Source organism: Lathamus discolor, chromosome 5 (assembly GCF_037157495.1).
Source record: "Lathamus discolor isolate bLatDis1 chromosome 5, bLatDis1.hap1, whole genome shotgun sequence".
Taxonomy (NCBI): Eukaryota; Metazoa; Chordata; class Aves; order Psittaciformes; family Psittacidae; genus Lathamus; species Lathamus discolor.
Genome location: NC_088888.1, coordinates 81348246 through 81367957, shown reverse-complemented (window position 1 = coordinate 81367957; position 19712 = coordinate 81348246). Strand labels below are relative to the sequence as shown.

At 39.1% G+C, this 19712-nt stretch overlaps 1 protein-coding gene across 1 annotated transcript in view; it reads right to left on the bottom strand.

Moving 5' to 3' along the window:
* Positions 1-15993, bottom strand: part of COL9A1 (collagen type IX alpha 1 chain) — a 68472-nt gene extending 52479 nt beyond the window's left edge. The window contains exons 1-5 of the mRNA XM_065679153.1: positions 15980-15993; positions 15584-15657; positions 14123-14200; positions 13853-13985; positions 4911-5307 (exon numbers count right to left, since the gene is read on the bottom strand). Of these exons, the coding sequence (XP_065535225.1) occupies positions 4911-5307; positions 13853-13985; positions 14123-14200; positions 15584-15657; positions 15980-15993 (696 nt within the window). The remainder of the gene's footprint in view (positions 1-4910; positions 5308-13852; positions 13986-14122; positions 14201-15583; positions 15658-15979) is intronic.
* Between the last annotated feature and the right edge of the window lie 3719 nt (positions 15994-19712).

Here is a 19712-nt window from a genome sequence, read left to right as displayed (position 1 = left end):
AGCCTTGCTCTCAAAGTACCTTTTCCCTCACCAATATTTCACAATGATCTTGTCAACTATGTTAAGCTGATTAAAAGAATGCCGTTATTTTGAAGACGTATCAAGTAGATGTTCTGTCAATATCAGTGCAAAGTGTTATGAAGGATGAAGTACAGGCACAAAGTTCTCCGAAATGAACCTCAGATAAATCAGGGGTAATTATAAAGCAAAGCTATCAAACGTGATCTTTTAAGAACCATAGTATTCAAGACCCATAGGACAATATTTCTGACATCCATTTTCCAAGATTCCTACAGGATTTTATTTCATCTTAATTTGCACAGATATAATTGGATTAGTTCTGTCTGTCTGTTCAACATTTTGTCCGCTGAAGTTCAATGGAACTGCCTGTAAGTGCCCACAGCTTTGCACATCTCAGTATCAGCTATGCAATTCACTTGTCTTATTAGTGCTTTAGACGAGGGAGGTGAAGGTTAAGTAAGATGTATGTAAGACCTAAATATCTAGGGCAGTATTTTCAGTATAGCATCAGTCTCAGGAGAGCTTTTAGCAATACCATAGGCTTTAAGGGAAACTGTGACCCTCACGTCAATGATATCTATGTTTGTTCTAAGGAGGGTCTGCTATCCACTGTACTTTTAAGTGACCAAGAATAAGCCACACATAAACGTATCTAATTCTACAGCTATTTTAAATATGTTTTATCCATTTTCCTACATCTCTCTAATGGGTTTTTAAAGCATCTCTTTCCTTTTATCTTTTTTCATGCCATAGGTCAGTAGAGTGAATTCTGGTGTTATTTGTCTTTCCATAGCAAGGGTTCAGCTTTCTAAATATGAGCTTTCACAGGGTGAAAAAAAAAATTAGATTTGACTTTTTACAGTACATGGACACAATCTGTTCTATGGTGTAAATTAATCCCTATTCAGCAAATACTGATATGCAGTTTCCTCTTAGATATTAAAAGTCATGTAGCTGCCCTGAACTAGTTAGCAGCATTAAATGTCAGTTAAGTAATGACCAAGAAGAACTTCTAGCAAAGTGCTTAGTGTCTATTGTGAGAAAATCTGGGTACTGCCTCTGAAATTGCAGAAACTAAGGCAGTTTATATAACTTCACAGCAGTTAGTCTTTGAGCAGTATGAAATGAATGGCCTTACCTTTATATAACAAACACATGATTTAGGAAATAAGTTCTTTTTCAGTTTTGAAATGATGATATATATTATATTGTTTAGAGTTTATAGTGGATTATTTGAATTACTTTTAGATAAAAAGAGCTATTTTCTTTTTTATCTAGAAAAAGATAAATGCAGCTGTAAATGTGTGCAAGAATTTCCCCTCCATAAAACACTGTTCTGAGCCTTTGTAAAGGCTTAAAGGTAAGCTGTAGTTTCTAATGGAACTCTATGTATTACTCTCCTAGGCAATCATAGGAACAACAAGCAATAAAGATTGTCTTCTAAAATGACATGTATTGCAGTGCATCTATAAGAAGCTGACCTATTCTGTGAGATAAATAGAGCACTCAGAATACTGGGGGGGAGAGGAAGGGAAGAAGAAGAAACACAAAATGTATGTCCTTTAAAAGTTCTAACACTGCAAGTAATATACTTAAACAATGCCTAGAAAGAAGTTAGAAATTGTGCCTGGGACATATTAAATAATCAAGACTACTAAGATATTTAAACTGAATTTAGTCAAGCAAGTTGAACGATAAACCTAGAATATACCCAAAGATAGATTTATTTACTCAATTTAAAAAGAAACTAAATACACAGGCTAAACCAGAAACTTGTGCAATAGAAACAGCCATTTTAAAATTGCTAGCCCATCAGATTGTGTAATTTCTTTATCCTAGTTTCAGTGAATATGGTCTTCCTACATCTACATTTTTATATCTGATTGGATCACTACCATTGCCATTTTTGGCTATACAGCGTAGGCCATGCAATATAGTCTAGTGAGTCCCATGTCAAACCCACAGGTCTGTCTGAATTAAAGAGTATTTTTAGACATCCAAACTCAGCTTAAAATGTAATGTGATACTTCTGTTCTTCCTTGCCTTGTAATTTGTTCCAGAAGTTCTTTTCTTTTTTTTTTTTCCTTAAAAAGTACATCTCACATTCCTGTTTTAAGGTCTACCTTATGCATAGATTTGACTTTTTTGTCTTGTGGGGGGTTTTTTTGTAAAATACAGTAAATATAACTGAATATTCCCAGAAACATGCTAAAGGTATAAACAAATATTTTGCGTGGTAAGTGGTGAACTATAAAAATGGCTTAATTCCATTTTGTCCTTTCATCATTGAAGAAGAGTGTCCTCTACTTAATGTAGCTTCACACTAGTGCCTAATGTTATATGTGCTTAAACACAGATGAGGTGGATTTTAATGCTAGACACTCTTCCTCCACCAGCTGTGTGAAGAGTCTAGGGTAATCAGTGTTCCTCATACCTTGCTAAAAAAAGCATGTCTCTCCAAAACATGGGCTGGGGAGGAGGTGGGATAAAATTCCAGATTTCTTCTGCTGTTTTTCCTTCTTTAATCCTAGCCAAAGTTCAGCCAGAGCACCAACAGAGAAGGGAAAGAAGTCCAAGTTCTTGCTGAGGTGACCTCAATACCACATCTTTCTCCTAGTCTGTAGGCTGCCATTTCAAATCATTGCTTCAACAGGCACCAGGAACCTTCTGTTTTTTGTGGGAATGACTCTGTGTTTAGCTTGGAATCATGGTTTACTGTAGCACTATACACTAGGTGTTGTAATACTGTTATGTTAATACCTATAACTCTCTTTGCATTTAATCTAAGTACCTTTCCAAAGAGAAATGCAAAATTGCGATAGAATTTTTTCATCGTAGTAGCATGTATAGAATATGTAATGTTTTCATCATCCCATACATTCATCCCCCAGCATCCCCCAGACCAGTTAGCAAATCTAAGACATGTATGCAGCTAATCCTTACATTATCAGATCCAGATGATTACTTTTGAGTGACATTTTTAAAGACTAACTTTTGTTTCCAACAGAATTAGCATAACTTTTCAGCTGTTGATATTTCCTAATTCACATCTATAGCAGCACACTAGAGAGCCACTGGCAGATACCTGGGGCAGCTTTCTGCCATAATTTTTCAAATAAAAGTGATTTCTATCCCGTGCAATAGAGTAACCTGTACATACAGAGGTGATGAAGCATAAGAAACTTATTTTTTTGCAACATTTTCCCTTTCAAGTTTATACAATGCTGATTATCCTGTGGCCACATTTTTTGCAGTCAACATGAAATATACTTAATAAGTTTTATCTCAGCGCTCTTTTTATTTCAAAGTTGAAGAAAGACTTCAATGTAGGGATGTGGAAAATGGTTATGCTACGTTGATTAGCTGATTCTTTTTTACTGTTCAGCTTGTTTTGAAATGAGTATCCTATAGGATAGGATATCCTATATATATAAAAAAGATACTTTTATATATATATACACACATTACCATTCATGTTGTATGTTCCTAACACACTTAAACAGGAGCCTTGGAAAATAACTTTGGAAAGGTACTTTGCAATATTTTCTGCAGTTTTTTCTACTGTATTTTGGAACTATATTATTTTAATTTACAGAGTGAATTCGGAAATAGCATTCCCAAAGTCTTAAATGTCATTTAGTGCTACTATGGGACAAAACTGTCACATTATTCAGCATAAAGTGCATTGTAACTCAGCAGCTGAAAAAACACTAGTCAAAAAAACACTTTGAAGGATGTCTGAAAGCCAAAGTGCTATTTGACAGATACAGTTGTTTAGTTTTTTTTGTCAGAAATTACAGGTATATCCCTTTGTATGTGTCTTACCTTAATTGCTCATCTCAGGAACTAAATCAGATAATCAAATGATAAAATCCCTGAGGTTTTCCATATTTAGTTTTCTTTATTGAAAGGCACCAAACCATTCAGTATTTACCCATCAAAACAAGTCTCCTTGCAATGTAGTAGCATGAAGAGGATATCTTCAGCATTAAATCCGCTAACAGGATATAGAATAAGTATTTCACTGCCTGCTCTTGCTATACAGAATAAAGGAGCACTGCATAGTGAGTTTAGGTCTCTACTACAATGCACACGGAAGGTCATATATGTAACAAAGGGGTTCACAGCAGCCATGAAGTGGGGGGTGGGGTGTCCTAATCTAGCCACCAGAAGCTATTGGGGAAATGGTGGGCTTTGTCTCAGCTCTGTTGAGACCTTTGCTTGGACTGGATCTAGTCTCTGATGTTACACAGATCCCTCACAGGAGTCATAAACAAGAGGTTCACTGTCTAAGTCAGTCATGTAGTGCTGAGATTTAAATGTGGGCTCACTTCCTGTGTGAACATCAGAGTATATCAAAAAGGACCTCTGTCAATCATCTCCCTTACAGGAGATATTCCCTTTCTATTAAGGATTTAAAGTACTTATTCCGCCAGTGACACATCTAACTATCTCTAGCTGATGGTCGTTGCACACATATGAGAGGAGTCCCAGTTCTTGCTAAGCAAATGTTTTGCTCTCTTTGGTGTGAAGTATAGCCCACAAATCCATGTCCTGAGACTTCCTTCTAGATCAAGCTCCACATATGAGATAAGCAGATGAACACCCAACTGATACATCCAAACAGAGCAAAATCCATTGACAAAAGTGTGGATGTCCGAGAAATTTCATTATTGAAACTTAGACATAAGACATCTGGATCATCTCTTACCTTACATGGGTATACGTGCAAAATTTAAAAAGCAAAGCTAGTACTTACGTGCCAGGGAGCTGTTATTTTCTGCTGTTGCTGTTTTCAGAAAACATTTGAAGATTCATTCCACAAAAAATTGTCAAGTATAAAGATCCTATAAAACACATTTGCAGTAATAAAAGATTTTGGAACTTACCGGAACTGAAATTTGAGGATTTTTTTTAAGTTTTCCAAGCACAGCAAAACCATCAATGCTGATTTTCGATTTTGGTTTTATGTTTAAGGATTCTATTTTAATACAGTCAATAAAAAGTGTGACACTGTTTGCTTCCACACTTATCATAAGCTTGTGCCACTGGGAATCAAACAAGAAAGGCAAATGCAAAAATGATGCAGTTTGGAGGCTTCCATCTGCTGCTTTATAAGAAAACTCAACACTTTTCATTTGACCATTAAGATTCACTCCGACTTGTTCTTTTCCTGAAGAATCCTGTATCTGCCAAATAGTCCAGTATTTCTGAAGTGTGGCCCCAGTCATCCGAAAAGTAGTTAGAAAGGAATATTCATCTGGCAGTCCATTGGAATATATGGCACTGTGTAGGATCAAAATACAGTAAATTTGTTGTGTATTTGTTCTGAAAAGCTCCACACATCACCACAGAGTAACAAGAAACAGTTTCTCAGTTGAAACGTATTTCAGCCATGCTTTTATCAGTGCTCTTCCTGCATGCAGAGTCCCAAAATGGGATGTCCTTTTGACTCATTAGTGTTGATAATGGCAACAGGAACTGGTTCAGAAATATGGGCTCTTCCAACATTGTACAATATTTATGATAACCCTTTGTAAGTGTAATGGATGGAGCAACATCAGCCTCCTATTTCAGATTTAGAAAGCTTATCTGGTGATTATGCTGTTTCCTACTGTTATACTTACCAAATCAATCAACATAGTGTGACTTTATAATTGACCACTTGGTCAGTACAGATCTCGTTTGGTTTTGAAGACAAGAATGCCTTTCGCAAAAGCATTTTCTTGTTCAGCCTGACGATAACCATTTTGTTAATGTATTAGCTATTGCTTCATCAAAAATCATTCAACAAAACATTCATGGCAAATGCACGCATAGTAAGAGCCCACACTAAAAATGTGTTATGTCCTGTGACATTCAACCACAAGACTACAAGTAGCAGGCGATAGGTTTGTCACATAAAATGTTTCATTCTTTTGCAACTCCTATTACATGTGAGATTTGGACACACAAGTTCTACTGGCTGTGTCAGCATTCAAAACAGTGATGTAATTTTTTATCTCAAATGTGTCAGTGAATGCAATAGAATATTTAAGAAATATGCCTTCTCATATGCTACGGATTGTAAAATTTTAATGTCATAATCCATCTAACATCAATAAATTTGTTACCATTTATTAACATTTAATAAGTTGTATTTGAATAAATGTATTAAGTATGGAGGCATGCAAAGCTATTTTGCCACCAGCATTCATTAGAATAACTTCTCAGGCAAGTAGGCATTTTGAACAAAGATTATTTTTGAATGGCAGATTAAGCCTATCTCAGCAGCAATTTGGCCAGCATCAGTGAACCTCAGGCTCTAGGCTAAGGGGAAAAGAAAAAAAAAGGCAAACAACATTAAAAAAAAGAAAAAAGAAAAAAATTGCATAAATTAGTTCTGATTCCGTATGCATGATGATTACTGATTTAATAAGAGGGTACTTCCAGATAAAATCTCCACAGTTTGCAGTTTGGTATTAGTGTCCAAAGCTGTAATGCAACAGTATTCCAGCAGGCGACGGCACAGCCTCAGTAAGATTTCAGTATGGACCAGAACAAGCCTGGCGCAGCAGCAGCTTCATCTGATTTTGTACCCTAATTCGGGTAGTATTATATACTACCTGAACCGTTGTTTTTTCTACTTTTTCCTCAAGAGCCTTTACATACACCTAAAAGCTGGTGTATGAGGAAGGGGAAGGTTTAGCTGGAAGGTTATCTCATTGCACAAGTTGTGGAGATACACAAAGTGGAAGAGGGGGTTCCTTGCCAGTATCTTTAAACAGTCTGTTATTTTCTATGACTTGTGTCTCTGTTGACTGCACATGCAGTCATCTGTCACAGCTGGGGCTTTTTTATAGGATTTTATCTAATGTGTTCTATCATTGTTTGTTCCAGTTTGTGTCTGGCAACCTCAAATGCAACCGTTAATGTGTGGACATCTCCTCTTGTTCTGAATGCTTTCCAGTATTTACTGTTTTCCACTATCCTTCCTTGCATCAGGCTTCTAGCTTACACAACATGATTATATGCTCTTTCCTGCTCCAAGAAGATACTCTCTTCCCCTCTCCAGACACACGTTCACTGTTACTAAGCTGCTTATCCAGTTCAGCATGCCCTTTATGGCTCTCTGTGTCCTTCTCGCTATATAATATCCCCAAAATAAGTATTTCAATCTTCTACTGCTAAAATATTAGCTCATCTGAGTCACTAATATCTTCAGTTACTGAATCTCGCCATTTGTTCATAAACAAGAGCTGGTTTTACTACTACCATACTGAAGGTGATATTGTTAGGTAATTTTTTTAACTAGCCTCTCTGTGATACTCCACTTTCTTAAGTTCAGTGGCTCCAGTGAATCTGATATGCTGAGCTCTGCAGCTAAAGGAAACAACACTGATCCCAGATCCTCTGAGGAGAGGTTTTCACTCTTTCTCTGTACTAAGCTTTGCTGTCATGGCAATACTGATGAAACTTTGCACCATATTTAACTATAGTGTTTGTCCTTTACGAGCCATCATAATGGTCCTCCTTTTTCAGAAATTAAGGTAGAAAACAAATGTCAACTTTTCCAAGTGACGTACAAAGGGCAAAAATTGTATAAGAGCTTTTAACACTGGTAAGAGAAAACTAAATGGTAAATGTAATTATAAGAGAACAGTAAAGATACAAAGTCACTGCAACACCATGGTTAAATATTCACTCTTTAAAAAACTTTCAATAACCAATCAGAAGAGCTGCTGACTTTAGACTAAAGACTTGGTGTCAGCAATGTGACTCAACATAATGAAGCAGAGCATGACCCATTGCCAGAAAGGTAATCTGCAGGGAACTGTTACTGTGTAAGATTTATACCTCTAATTCTTCAAGTAATGCAGAAACAGATTCTCACCTCAGTTATTCCAATGGTAATGAAAAGCCATTCCATTGGCTTTAGTGGTTTCAGTGTATTTTAGTGCACAGTTTTTCACAGAGCCTGTAATCCTTACATAAATAAAATTATATTGAAGTTAGCAGCTTAAAATGCTAAATACTTGGAAACTGCAGCAGATTTACCATGATATTTAAATAAATAATTGTAGAGAAGTTATTCCTTCATCTCCCTGCAAAGCTGCTATCTATGTAAGCACTTCAATTAATTCAGTACATTATTTTTAACATATATGTTTCCAATTCCACAACTTTATGGAAGGAAATCAAACAATTTTAAATTTAGAATCAGGCAAGTGAACAAAGGAAGAATTAATATGAAAAAATATGTCAAGCAGAAAGACCAAATTCAGTCCTGACAGATTTCCTAACCCCTTAAAAATGACAGGCATATAAGCCATCAGAGCATTTTTACTTACTTATTTTCTTTTAATCTTTTTCATAAAAACCTAAGAGACATCTAAGACTCTTATCAATCCTGTAGCCTGAATCCTTACCAGGAAGATTTCTTTGATATTTCAAAGCTAAGTCCTACCTACCTTGGGTGGCATGGTTTAGTGTGAAGTGTCCCTGCCCATGGCAGGGGGCTTGGAACTAGAGGATTTTAAGGTCCTTTCCAACCCTAACTATTCTACCAAAGCACCAATATAACCAAGACAAGTCATCTGACTAGGTGGTGCAAGCTCTGAGTAATCTCACTGATTTCAGGATTCACCAAGAGCAGCAGAGAATGTTAAAAGGTTAGCTTTATACTGACTTGAATACTACAAAGTAACTGCTGATTTTGTTAAGCCTGTTTCTTTAAAAGTTAATTTACTAGGTGAGCATTATTGTCCATTGAGACAATGGACATCATCCTTGCTAAAGAAAGATTTTAGAAATGTTAGTACAACCCGCTATAGTTTGCTTTTCTGGCCAGCCACATGATAATGCACTATCATGGCCCCAGGTTCCTTTGCCCAAGCTGGAGACACTTGTGTTTGCACCTCCTGAAGCCTCCTAGAATCCTAGCTGACATGGCAGGCACTATCTGGCAGCCGTCATATAGAAAACAGCAATCAAATCTAGCTAAGCATTTTTAAAAGCAACTGTCCTAAGTCATTAGACAGAAGTTACTTGTTAGGACTCACTGCCCTCCATTGATCTCTATTCTTCAGAAACATCCAGTTCTGAGCTAATTATTTCTTATGACCTAATTAGCTTCTTAGCTGCATTTGGTCTTTTCCACTACCATTTGTCATCATCAGTATCTATGTAAGATATCTTAGTCATAATGCAAAAAGAAAAGCACCTCAAGAACTTCGGTGGCTGGAATTAGAAAGCCAGACCTTCAGGCATATGTATTTGGGGAACATTACTTCACAGAAGAGCATTATTCCCCAAGGAAAAACCAGGAATTCAGCCTATGAAATTCTCTGGATGTTCCAAGTTTACTGATAATGCTTTATAAACTTCCTACCTTAATTTTATAATTTCTTAGCACAGTGTGCTTGTCATGTCACGTGGTAAAGTGGTCTGCAGTACACCACTGCCCCAAATATAAATACTGTTCAAAAGGTGGCTTCAATTTTTATGTTGTTGTTTACTTTTGGCAGAGGTGAGGATGCAGGCAAAGAGACATCCAAAGAGGCTTCCTAGGGATCCATCAGTATGCCCAGGACTTTTCTCTGATACTAAGTTCAGCTGGCATGAAAAAGTTTAAACATCCTACTTCCAAAATACGATGACTGCATACAAGCCGCATATTGGGAATTGTCCATGGCCTATGTTAGCTGCCAGGCTGTGCCCAGGAATTCTTTAAAGAGTGCTAACTAGTCTGGACTCAAAGCATGCCAGGGTCTTTTCTAATATTTTAACAGTATAGATGATCAAGTGTGAATGCCTTGGAATGTTCCCTGGCATTAATTTATCCATGTGGACACAGGGGCTTTGTGATGTGACAGCTGTATTTGTGAAGTCAAAGTATTAAGATTTCATCCAGTACATAAAGATAGCTAGCCCTTTTCCCCCATATGAAAACATATCATGAATATACTCCTTTGTGCTAATAGTTTTATTTTTAGCCTTGCCATTAAAAATTGACACCATTATTATCCAAATTACTGGTAATAATTTTGTACTTACTAACTCTTGGACACCTACAACAGGTACATATATTAAATTAAAAAACGACAGGTTCACCTTCTCAGAGGCAATGGGTATGAGTCATGGCAGTTTCTTATTACATGAAGAACACTATATTGGTTCTTCAGCAGATTTTATGCTAGAAGCAAGGGTAGCCAATGGGAATTTATTTAGATGATGGGGAGAAGCTAAAGTCGAGAGTTATACACAATCATTCTGCTGGACCTTAGCAAGTATGCTAAGCAGCAAAAAGACCAAGCTATAATTTGTACTGCTTTAAGAAAGCTACATAAGCTTTTCAAGGCATAAGCTGTTGCTACAGCAAATACTGAACAAATACACTGAGTAGTGACCATCTAAGCTCTCCTTCCAGTGCCATAACCATCTTAACATGGGCTTGTCTGCCTTAGTACAATGATCACATTTTAGTTTAAAAAATCATTTTGCTATCTGTGATAAGTACTGACAGAACAGTGACAGTCAGGCAAGCCTTCTGTGCTGATATTTCAGTTGATTTGCTTGCCATTCCGATGCATATGCACACCTCCTTATCTCTTCCTCAAAAGCCTGGAAAACCTTATGCCAGAGAATGAGCTTTCTTAGGAAGACCCCTTCCTATTTCATAAGGCAAGAGAAGACGCTGTCCACGGCTGTTTGTGTTACCTGGTACTAATATGGCTGCTCATTAACAAAGGTGTGAGAGGAGATCTCTGCAGTGGAGCAAGCGCACGGACCCTGCTGCTGCCTGACGTCTTTACTGAGGGTCCCTCCCCTGTGTCTCTATGGCACAGGGGCATTCGTGCCTATGTCAGCTACCCACCTCGGGAACGGTTTTTCCAAACTCACTCTACTTTTGCCTCCCCTGACTCTTGGCGAAGCAGGAGCTCTCAGCGCCGGAGGCAGGTACCTGAGCATTACACTCTTCGTGTGAGTGCCCTGCGTCAGCTACAGCAGCCCCCGCGCCTCCGACCTCCCCCGGTCCCCGTGGCCCGCGCAGCCAGGGCGGGGCGGTATTTCAGCACCACGGGCACGGACAGCTCCACGGCGGGGGGCGGCTCCTCCTTCCCCTCCCTTTCACCCTCCTCTCCTCGGGTCCGTTCCTCTTCTCCTTTCTCTGCCCCCTTCCCTCTCCTCCCCTTCCCTCACCTGCCCGCGAGCTGCTGCACGCACGTACCCCAGGAAATATTTGCATTATCGTTAAATACTCCAAGTGTGAATAAAGGATAGCGGGGGGGTGGCCAATGGGAAATGCAGCAGGGATTTAGGGCTGCTGCAGTGCCTGATCTGAGAAAGCCCATGCTATGCCCATGCTATTAAAGATGCTCAGCCTTCTTTAAGGTGCTCTGCATAGCTTGCTAATTCCTGTAATGCTTGTCAGCCATTTCATCATCCCCAATTCATAACAGTAAACACCACCTAACACATGCACATTATAATGTGGAGAGTTCTGCTATTTAAAAAAATTATTGGAAATGGCCTAAGGTGTTCCTCTCCTGTGGTGTTAGCCTCAGCCAATTACTGCCAACTTCACTCTTTCTGAGACAGCTTACTGAGAGAGGCACACTGTGAAACAACTCTGGAGCAGAGCAGCAAGACCAGGCTCAGTGACAGAGCAGCAGCACACTGATATTCTAGAGCACTGTCAGGACTCAAGCCTTGACCCATTCCCCAGGACAAGACATTTAGCTTGAGTGCAGATGACTAGCTCTAGTCAAGGCCAAATTTCAGGTATACTATGAGGTAGCATTGCAGTGTAACAGCACAGTGTTGACTGAAAGTACAAGTGTCTTGAAAATGTGGTAGATTCATGATGCTACAGCACCATACCCAACCAACAAGCCCAGAGGCAGTAGCCAGCTCAGATGCCACAATGTGTTTAAGCTGCTGGTATAGGCTTGATCAGGGATACTGATGTATATCAAGCATATATCTCACTAGAGCCACCTATAGCAATAAATCTAAATTGTCTTAAAAATGAAAATTTTACCACTTTGGAAGTTCTGACTGTTCCTAAACTATGAAGCATGACTTGAAAAGCTGAGTATCTCCAACTTTTAGTGAAATTAAGGTCCTATTTGCTGTCTGCGTTTGGAGTCACACTTATGCCCTAGCAGCCTTGATTTGCCACGAGGATGGAAAGTAGCCATGAACCTAATGTAACCAACCAGTTAAGCTGTAAACTAGCTTAACTTCATGGCTACAAAGGTAGAAGCCATGGAGGACTGCAGCAAGGAAAAGTTGTCAGTGATAGCCAGAGTATGTCAGAAACATTTTGCACTCCAATTATTCCTAGCTGGAACAATAGCTCAATTAAAGGTCTTGCCAACTAATTGCTAAGGCATTCTTAATTACATAAGGCGCTGGACCAGAATCCAGACTTGCCTCAGTTTGGCAAAGACATCTCTATCCAGCTGTACTCTCTCTATTCCTTCACTGGCAGCAAGTCTGGGCTGTAAAACACAAATACAATTAGATTCCTAAATCCTGTCTCCTGTTGCAACTTGCCTGTGACATGCTAAATAGTTTTCATCTTTTATAGATTGACCATAAGTCAGCCAGGAACATGCATATACCAGTTATCTCAAAAGACAGAAATAAATAAACAAACAAACAAAAAAGAGTACCCCCACCATCAGTTTCTATCCTACCTTGTCTCTACAGTCCTTACATGATCAGATAGATTCCTTTATATCAGTGTTTTGGGAAAACATTCCTCACCCTCCTCCTGTTATCTTTTCTTTGACTCCCTCATAGAATCATAGAATAGTTAGGGCTGGAAAGGACCTTAAGATCATCTACTTCCAAGCCCCCTGCCAAAGGGGGGGGGCTAAACCATGTCACCCAAGGTTCTGTCCAACACTGCCTTGAACACCACCAGGGATGGAGCATTCACAACTTCCTTGGGCAATCCATTCCAGTGCCTCACCACCCTCACAGTAAAGAACTTTTTCCTTATGTCCAATCTAAACTTCCCCTGTTTAACTTTGAACCTGTTACCCCTTGTCCTATCACTACCATCCCTACAGATCCCTACAGCATCCTTATTGGCCCCCTTCAGATACTGGAAGGCTGCTATGAGGTCTCCATGCAGCCTTCTCTTCTCCAGGCTGAATAGCCCCAACTCTCTCAACCTATCTTCATATGGGAGTTGCTCCAGTCCCCTCATCATCCTCATGGCCCTCCTCTGGACTTGTTCCAACAGTTCCATGTCCTTTTTATGTTGAGGACACCAGAACTGCACACAATACTCCAGGTGAGGTTTCACGAGAGCAGAGTAGAGGGGCAGGATCACCTCCTTCCACCTGCTGGTCACACTCCTTTTGATGCAGCCAGGATACGGTTGGCTTTCTGGGCTGTGAGCACACACTGCCGCCTCATGTTCACTTTCTCATCGACCAATACCCCTAAGTCGTTCTCTGCGGGGCTGCTCTGAATCTCTTCTCCGCCCAACCCGTAGGTGTGCATGGGAGGTGTGCCCTCAGAGAAGTGTGTGCACTCTCTTTTCAAGTCATCAACAACTTTTGGCTTCACTTCCTAGAGGTGAAACTCATTCTATTGACAAATCTTGAGGAACCCTGAGCAATATCATTGGTAGAGGAAAGTGGAAGTCCTTGAAATTGCTCTTACAGAATCAGTGTGGTCTGGTGGTGGCAATGACAAAAAAGTTGAACTCCTCATTCCACTTCCAAAAGCTTTGCAAATGAGGTGATCTAGATGGAGAGGACATCTGTCTCCTAAATGATAATATTGAAAAATATGTATATATATTTAAAGGTCAAACAACAAAGGATATTACCTGGTTGGGATCCTGAAGTCTACATTGGGTCCCAATTTATAAGCCACTTGTAGAGAAGTGGAGCCCACTACTCTCTGGATAATTCCTTGGGAAGCAGCTTTTTCAATTTGAAACTGAGAAATCAGGTCAAAGCCTACAAAAAAGAGACGTGTCCAGAATGTAACTTCCATTGTAATTTACATGGAGAATTATACAGTCACAGAGCTGCATATAACCTGATAAAGTTTCTGAACAGCAGCTTTTCCCTGAAAAAGTCGGAATGCTACTTGCCTGGTAAGTCATCTTGGCCAATCCTGATTGTTGGGCAGAGATCAATTCTCTGACTGGCACCCAGAATGACTGGTAGTCCTGCAAAAAAGGGTGAATTTATTAACCATGTGCCTGCACAGTGCCTCAGGTTACCTTAAAAACATTAAGTGAAGCAACTGTAATTATATTATGAATTAAATAGAATTATAAATAATAATAATTACTAGATGTATATAAGAATTTAAACCACTCAGTGCTCAGTGAATCCCGAGGTCTAAGAAAATAAGCATACATTTCTAGAGAACTCCAAATTTAAAATTGTAACTTGACTGATTTATTTTTTCAAACCTTCAAATGAGAGTCTTATAACAGTTCTCTTGCAGAGCTATGGAGAAATAGTTGTAGCATAAGAAGGCCTGCTATGTAAGGAGGTTTTTTGGTTTGGAACTTTTGGTGTTTTAAGTAAACTTTGAAAAAAAGGCCAGTTACCTAAGTCAACCGTCTCCCTAGTTGACCAAGGAAGCTTAAAAAAACCTCATGCCAACTAAAAAGGCTGTTGAGAAACTGTTGGCATCTTTTCCATCCTGGTATTCCAGGTTTTCCCCACCTTCTTCTGTACCACATTTGATCAGAGAATGATTATTCATTAAATATAGGGTGGGAGCAAGAAGAACTTACAGACCTTTTTCTTTGTTGATCCAAACAGGAAAGTAGAATAAATTTGTCTGAGGAAACCAAATTTCAAAATCTAATTTTTCAGAATATTATCAAAAAGCCTTGAATAAGCATGAAAGATGCTTATTCTACTAGATTCCCATAATTTAAGAAAGGAAAAGTAAACATTTATTTGAAGAGTTTAAGAGTCATATGCAAGTCCAGTGCAAGGTCAGTCTTGGAAAATGTTAGTAGAGACTGGATGGGGAAGAATGAAGTGTGCAAGTTGGAAGGAGATTAATTTCTAACCTACAGAGAGCCTCTTGTGTGCTGCAAAGTCTCAACCATAAATGTGGGTTTCCTTCTGACAACATAGACTTAAAGGGTACATTCAAGTTGACACGTTACAGCTTAGAAAAGGCCTCATTCTATATTATTTGATGAGACATATGGCTGGCATCCAGCCATTTACATTTTGTGCCCAGCAAATAAAGTAGAAACAGTTTGTTGCCACACATAGCAGAGTAATATCCAACCGGAGGTACTGAAATACAGGAGGAGGTTTGTGTTCTGTATCTACCACCTATACCCAGATTTTAATCCTTACCTTAAAAATACATCTAATAGTGAGTTTAAAATAACATACAGAGCTCTTGCTTTTTCCCCTCTTTCTCATAAGCATACATACATACATAGACATACATTGACAGTTCTCCCCTTCTGTGGTGACTAGCTAGACAGGATTTTAGTTTTGAATAAGGCCAGAATAATTCTCTTAATAGTCAAAATTACGGAAAGATGAAATGCAAATAGAGTTTGTCTCCTTACTTGATTGGTGCTGGATGGTTGCTGAGATCAAAGACCACAGAAAACTACACAAGTAAAAGAATGCTGTAATTTTCCTGTGAACAGAAAGAAAACTGGTATGAATCTGTAGTTTCTGACAGATTTTGTTATTGACGTTCTTCTCAGAGCCATGTACATTAAATGTGTAAAACCTGAAGTTAAGGATTTGCTAACAGATTTGACAAGACAATTTCTTTACATGAGAACTTTTATGTTTTGCCTTATAATAAAACATGTCAACAAAGCTCTTTCCATTACTATTTCTTTCATATAATGCTGTCATAAACCCAAATAACAAAGGCAGCAGCTGGCAAGGACAGCTTTAACTATTCTGATCTCTTATTTACAGATTTCTCCAAATCCCACTTCTGCTCTTACCAGTTGCTTTTCATCTTCACTGCTGGCTTTCTTCGTTTCTCTCATGTGAATGTGTGGTGTATATAGTCACACACTTTTCTTCACTCTCATTAGTCCTGTAGAAAAAAGCGTCAATGGCTGCAGACAGTTCCTCCTGCCCCAGGCAGGACCCAGCAGGGAGGGAGGTGCAGGCTGCTGGATCTGCTTTAATCTTGCAAAGGGAAGGAGGTGGAGGCTGGACAGACGTGTGTGTCCTGGCAGGCTCTGAGGGCGGACCTCTGGAGCCAGTTGAATATAAAGAAGGAAAGAGAGAAAAGGCTGCTGCTTGTGCCAGCATCAAGGCAGGTAGATTAAGAAAATGTGAGTTCAGTGATGCCAGGCACTGAATGGTGGGGTCTGTTGTTCAGCCAGGAAGATGAAAGAATAATGTGGACCATGCAGTCTGAGGAAGCTGGTGGCCCTGATGTAGTGTTAAGACCAAAAGCTTTGAGAACAAGGGAACCTTGGTCCTATAGAGATGTTAATTTCATTGCTCACTAATTTATTCGCCAAGTAGCCTTAGGAGAAGCCTAGCTGGAGATGTCCCAGTTGATTATTCTGAGTAAAACCTATTATGTAAAAGGGTTTTTTCATTGCTTAAACTCAAACTTTTTCAATGAATACACATAGGCACTACTAAGCAGACTCCTGTTCTTTTGTCATTGATAAAGCACTCAGTTTCTACAGACTATTACACGTTTGGACACACGAAGACATTTATTCACATTTGTTCACATGTATGTAAAAAGAAAGAGAGGGACTAAAATTTGCATGCATGAAAAGACCAAGCAAAAGAGGTGAACAGCCAGGAGGGCTTCATAGTTACAGTCAAAATTCATGCATGTATAGAAGCGTGTGGTAGGTTGTGCTGGCACATCACATTTGTAAGGTTTCATCTTCTCTAGCAAATGCAATGACCTCTGCTGTTTGATGAGAGTCTGAAGCAATAACTACCCCATTCATCCCAATTTGCTGTAACTCACATTCCCAGTATTGGCAATTCCAGTGTTAATACTGTTCATGCTTTTATGTCTATTGCTAGAAAGGGAGGGGCTGGATCATAGACACGAACAGTTTGCCATCTTCTCATTTTGATGTCTAAGCAAGCACATCTTGGTTGATACCACATGTTCCTCCTTCAAGAGAAAGGTATGTGCAGGGGGCCTTGCAGTCCACAGGAAACCACTGCCAACAACAAAAAAAAAATCAGAGAAATATTGATTTGATTTTACAATAAGTTTGCCCAAGTCATCACACACCTGAGTCACTAATCCCTAATGCAGATATTACCCTTCTGTCATGCAGTGATATCTGCACTGAGGGATTAGAATGGGTGCCAGAAGTTTTTTTGAAGGAATGGAAAAGAGCCTGGTGCCAAACCATTTCTTTTATCATATTTAAGTTGTGGCATTAATTTTGCCTTTGAGACTGCTTAGTATTAACAATTTATTTGTGTTGGCATTAAGGAATTAAAAAACATCTCAACAGTTAGCTATGGAGCTAAGTGGTACCATCTTTGAGGAAATAAGCAAACATTTTTTGGCACATGATGTGAAGATGTCTGCCATTGCTTGCGTATGGGGTTATTGGCACATGTTATGCTCTCCAAAGTGGGGGAGCTTTCTTCAGAAAAATCCAGACAACATATATTCTGCTTCTGAACAATATATAATCCATTTTCATTTGCATTTCATTGCAGCAGTTCTCTGGGTGGAACTTTTTTTATGCCTGGAGCATTTTGTCAATCCAGGATCTTCAAAAGCCATGATTACTGAAATAAAACATGGCGATACTATGTAACTAAATCGTAGGAAACTCATTTACTATTCTACTGTGGGCAAAGAAGAAATTCTTTGGGAGACACTAATAGGCTCTGGTTCTCCTGTGTGCATTTTGATGTCTTCATCTTGAAAAAATCTCACAATCTATGATGAACCCCCTGATTAGATGTTACACTAATAATCACATCATGTTCAACGATCCAGACAAATATTAGCAGACAAACTAGTTCATTAGCCCCCTGACCTAGTCAATCTTATTCTCATTTCATACAAATGTAAACAGAGATAGATGGAATAGGTACCTTACACATCTTGCTGAGGGTCACAGAGACAGTGCCCACCCAAGTAACGCTCATGTTTAGATGATCTGACTATTTTGATGTGTCTCTAGTCACATTGTATTTTTCTCTTTTTATGAATTGGGCTAATGCAGATCTTTTCAGGAAATCCCAATGCACAGTGATTGCTGTTTAGCCACTTGCTCAGGAATACATCATGTAAGCAACTCTTGAAAGTAGATGAATTAACCTAGAGCATGATTCTCTAAGATCTCTGCTCTTTTGCTAAGGCATGGTGACTTTGTTCAAATACTATCTCCTGCGAACAAGATATGCAGGAATGTCATCACCTTGCTAGCATTTAAAGAATGCTTACACATCTGACTTCACATTCCTTTCCTCAAATACTTGATTCCCTATTCCTGTTCTTCTGTGTGGCTTAGGTCGGAAAGCATGTATTGGTACAGCTGTCTGGCTGTGGCTGGGTTAGAGTGAAATAGCAAATAAATCAGGTGGGCCCAGCAGATATAAAGCTTGCTGTCTATGATGAAAAAGGTTGCAGTGAGAAGGCTGGAGTTGGACTTACAGAAGGCACAATCCAACACAAACCACAGAAACCAATGTTTGCCTCTGGAGGAGCTGTTAAATGTGGCAAAGAAGCTTCCTCAGTTCAGGCTTGGGCTGATGGCAATTTGGGATGGCTAAATTAAGCCTTCTTCTGATGTTCACTCTTTGACTGGGCTCGAAGGAGCTCAGTGTTACTAGCTTGTACTTTCAAACAGGATTTTTTGGAGGAAATAGTCGAGTTTATTCTCCTGAAAAGTATTTGCAGCATATATGCAGGCACTGGGGGCTCAAGAACAGGCTTTGGGACTGCAGTAATGGAGGTCCAGTTTGCTGTGTTAAAGCAGGGCCTCTGCCTGCATAAGTGGTCTCACAAAGGAACAACAGTTGTTGTCCACAACCCTACACTTATCGCTCTTCCACACATGGCTAGAGGGGAGAGGAGCAGTGGGAAGGTTAGAGGGAGGTCACTTCTTATTTATCTCACATGTCCTGGAAAGTTACTTCTGTCTCATGTGGTCTTCTCTAAATTGTGTCTTCAGTATTTTCATTTAACTTCAGCTTCTTATGACCACTTTCTATGTCCAGTTTACAATAACAAAAATCTGCTTTACTCATTTCAACCTTCTTTCACCTTACCTATAGCACAAGGGTCACTGCTCTCTTTGTAGTTTAGCACACTCTAGGATAAGCTCATACCACTCACTAAACTTGGGTGAGTTTGGCTCTAATAGCTCAAGATTAACTGTGTGGGGCTGTGTGTAATGGCATTTCTGAAAGGTCTGCTTTTTACTAATCAGCCTAAGAGTTAAGGCAACTTAGACCTGTGGCTGATCTCATTGACATCAGGGGCTAAACTTGCACAGACTTAAGCACCTTTTAATTAAACTAGCAACAAATAATTAAACCACCATCCACAAGTGTAGGGTAATTGACTTGTCAGCAAAGCTATAAATCCTTGCCAGGCTCCAACACATCATTGGAATTTAACAAATAATTTATTATCCAGTAAATTCTTACCTTCATCATAAAAATGTACTTTTCTGTCCAAAATATTATGAATTTTGGCATGGGAAGAAAAACAGCTTTTCT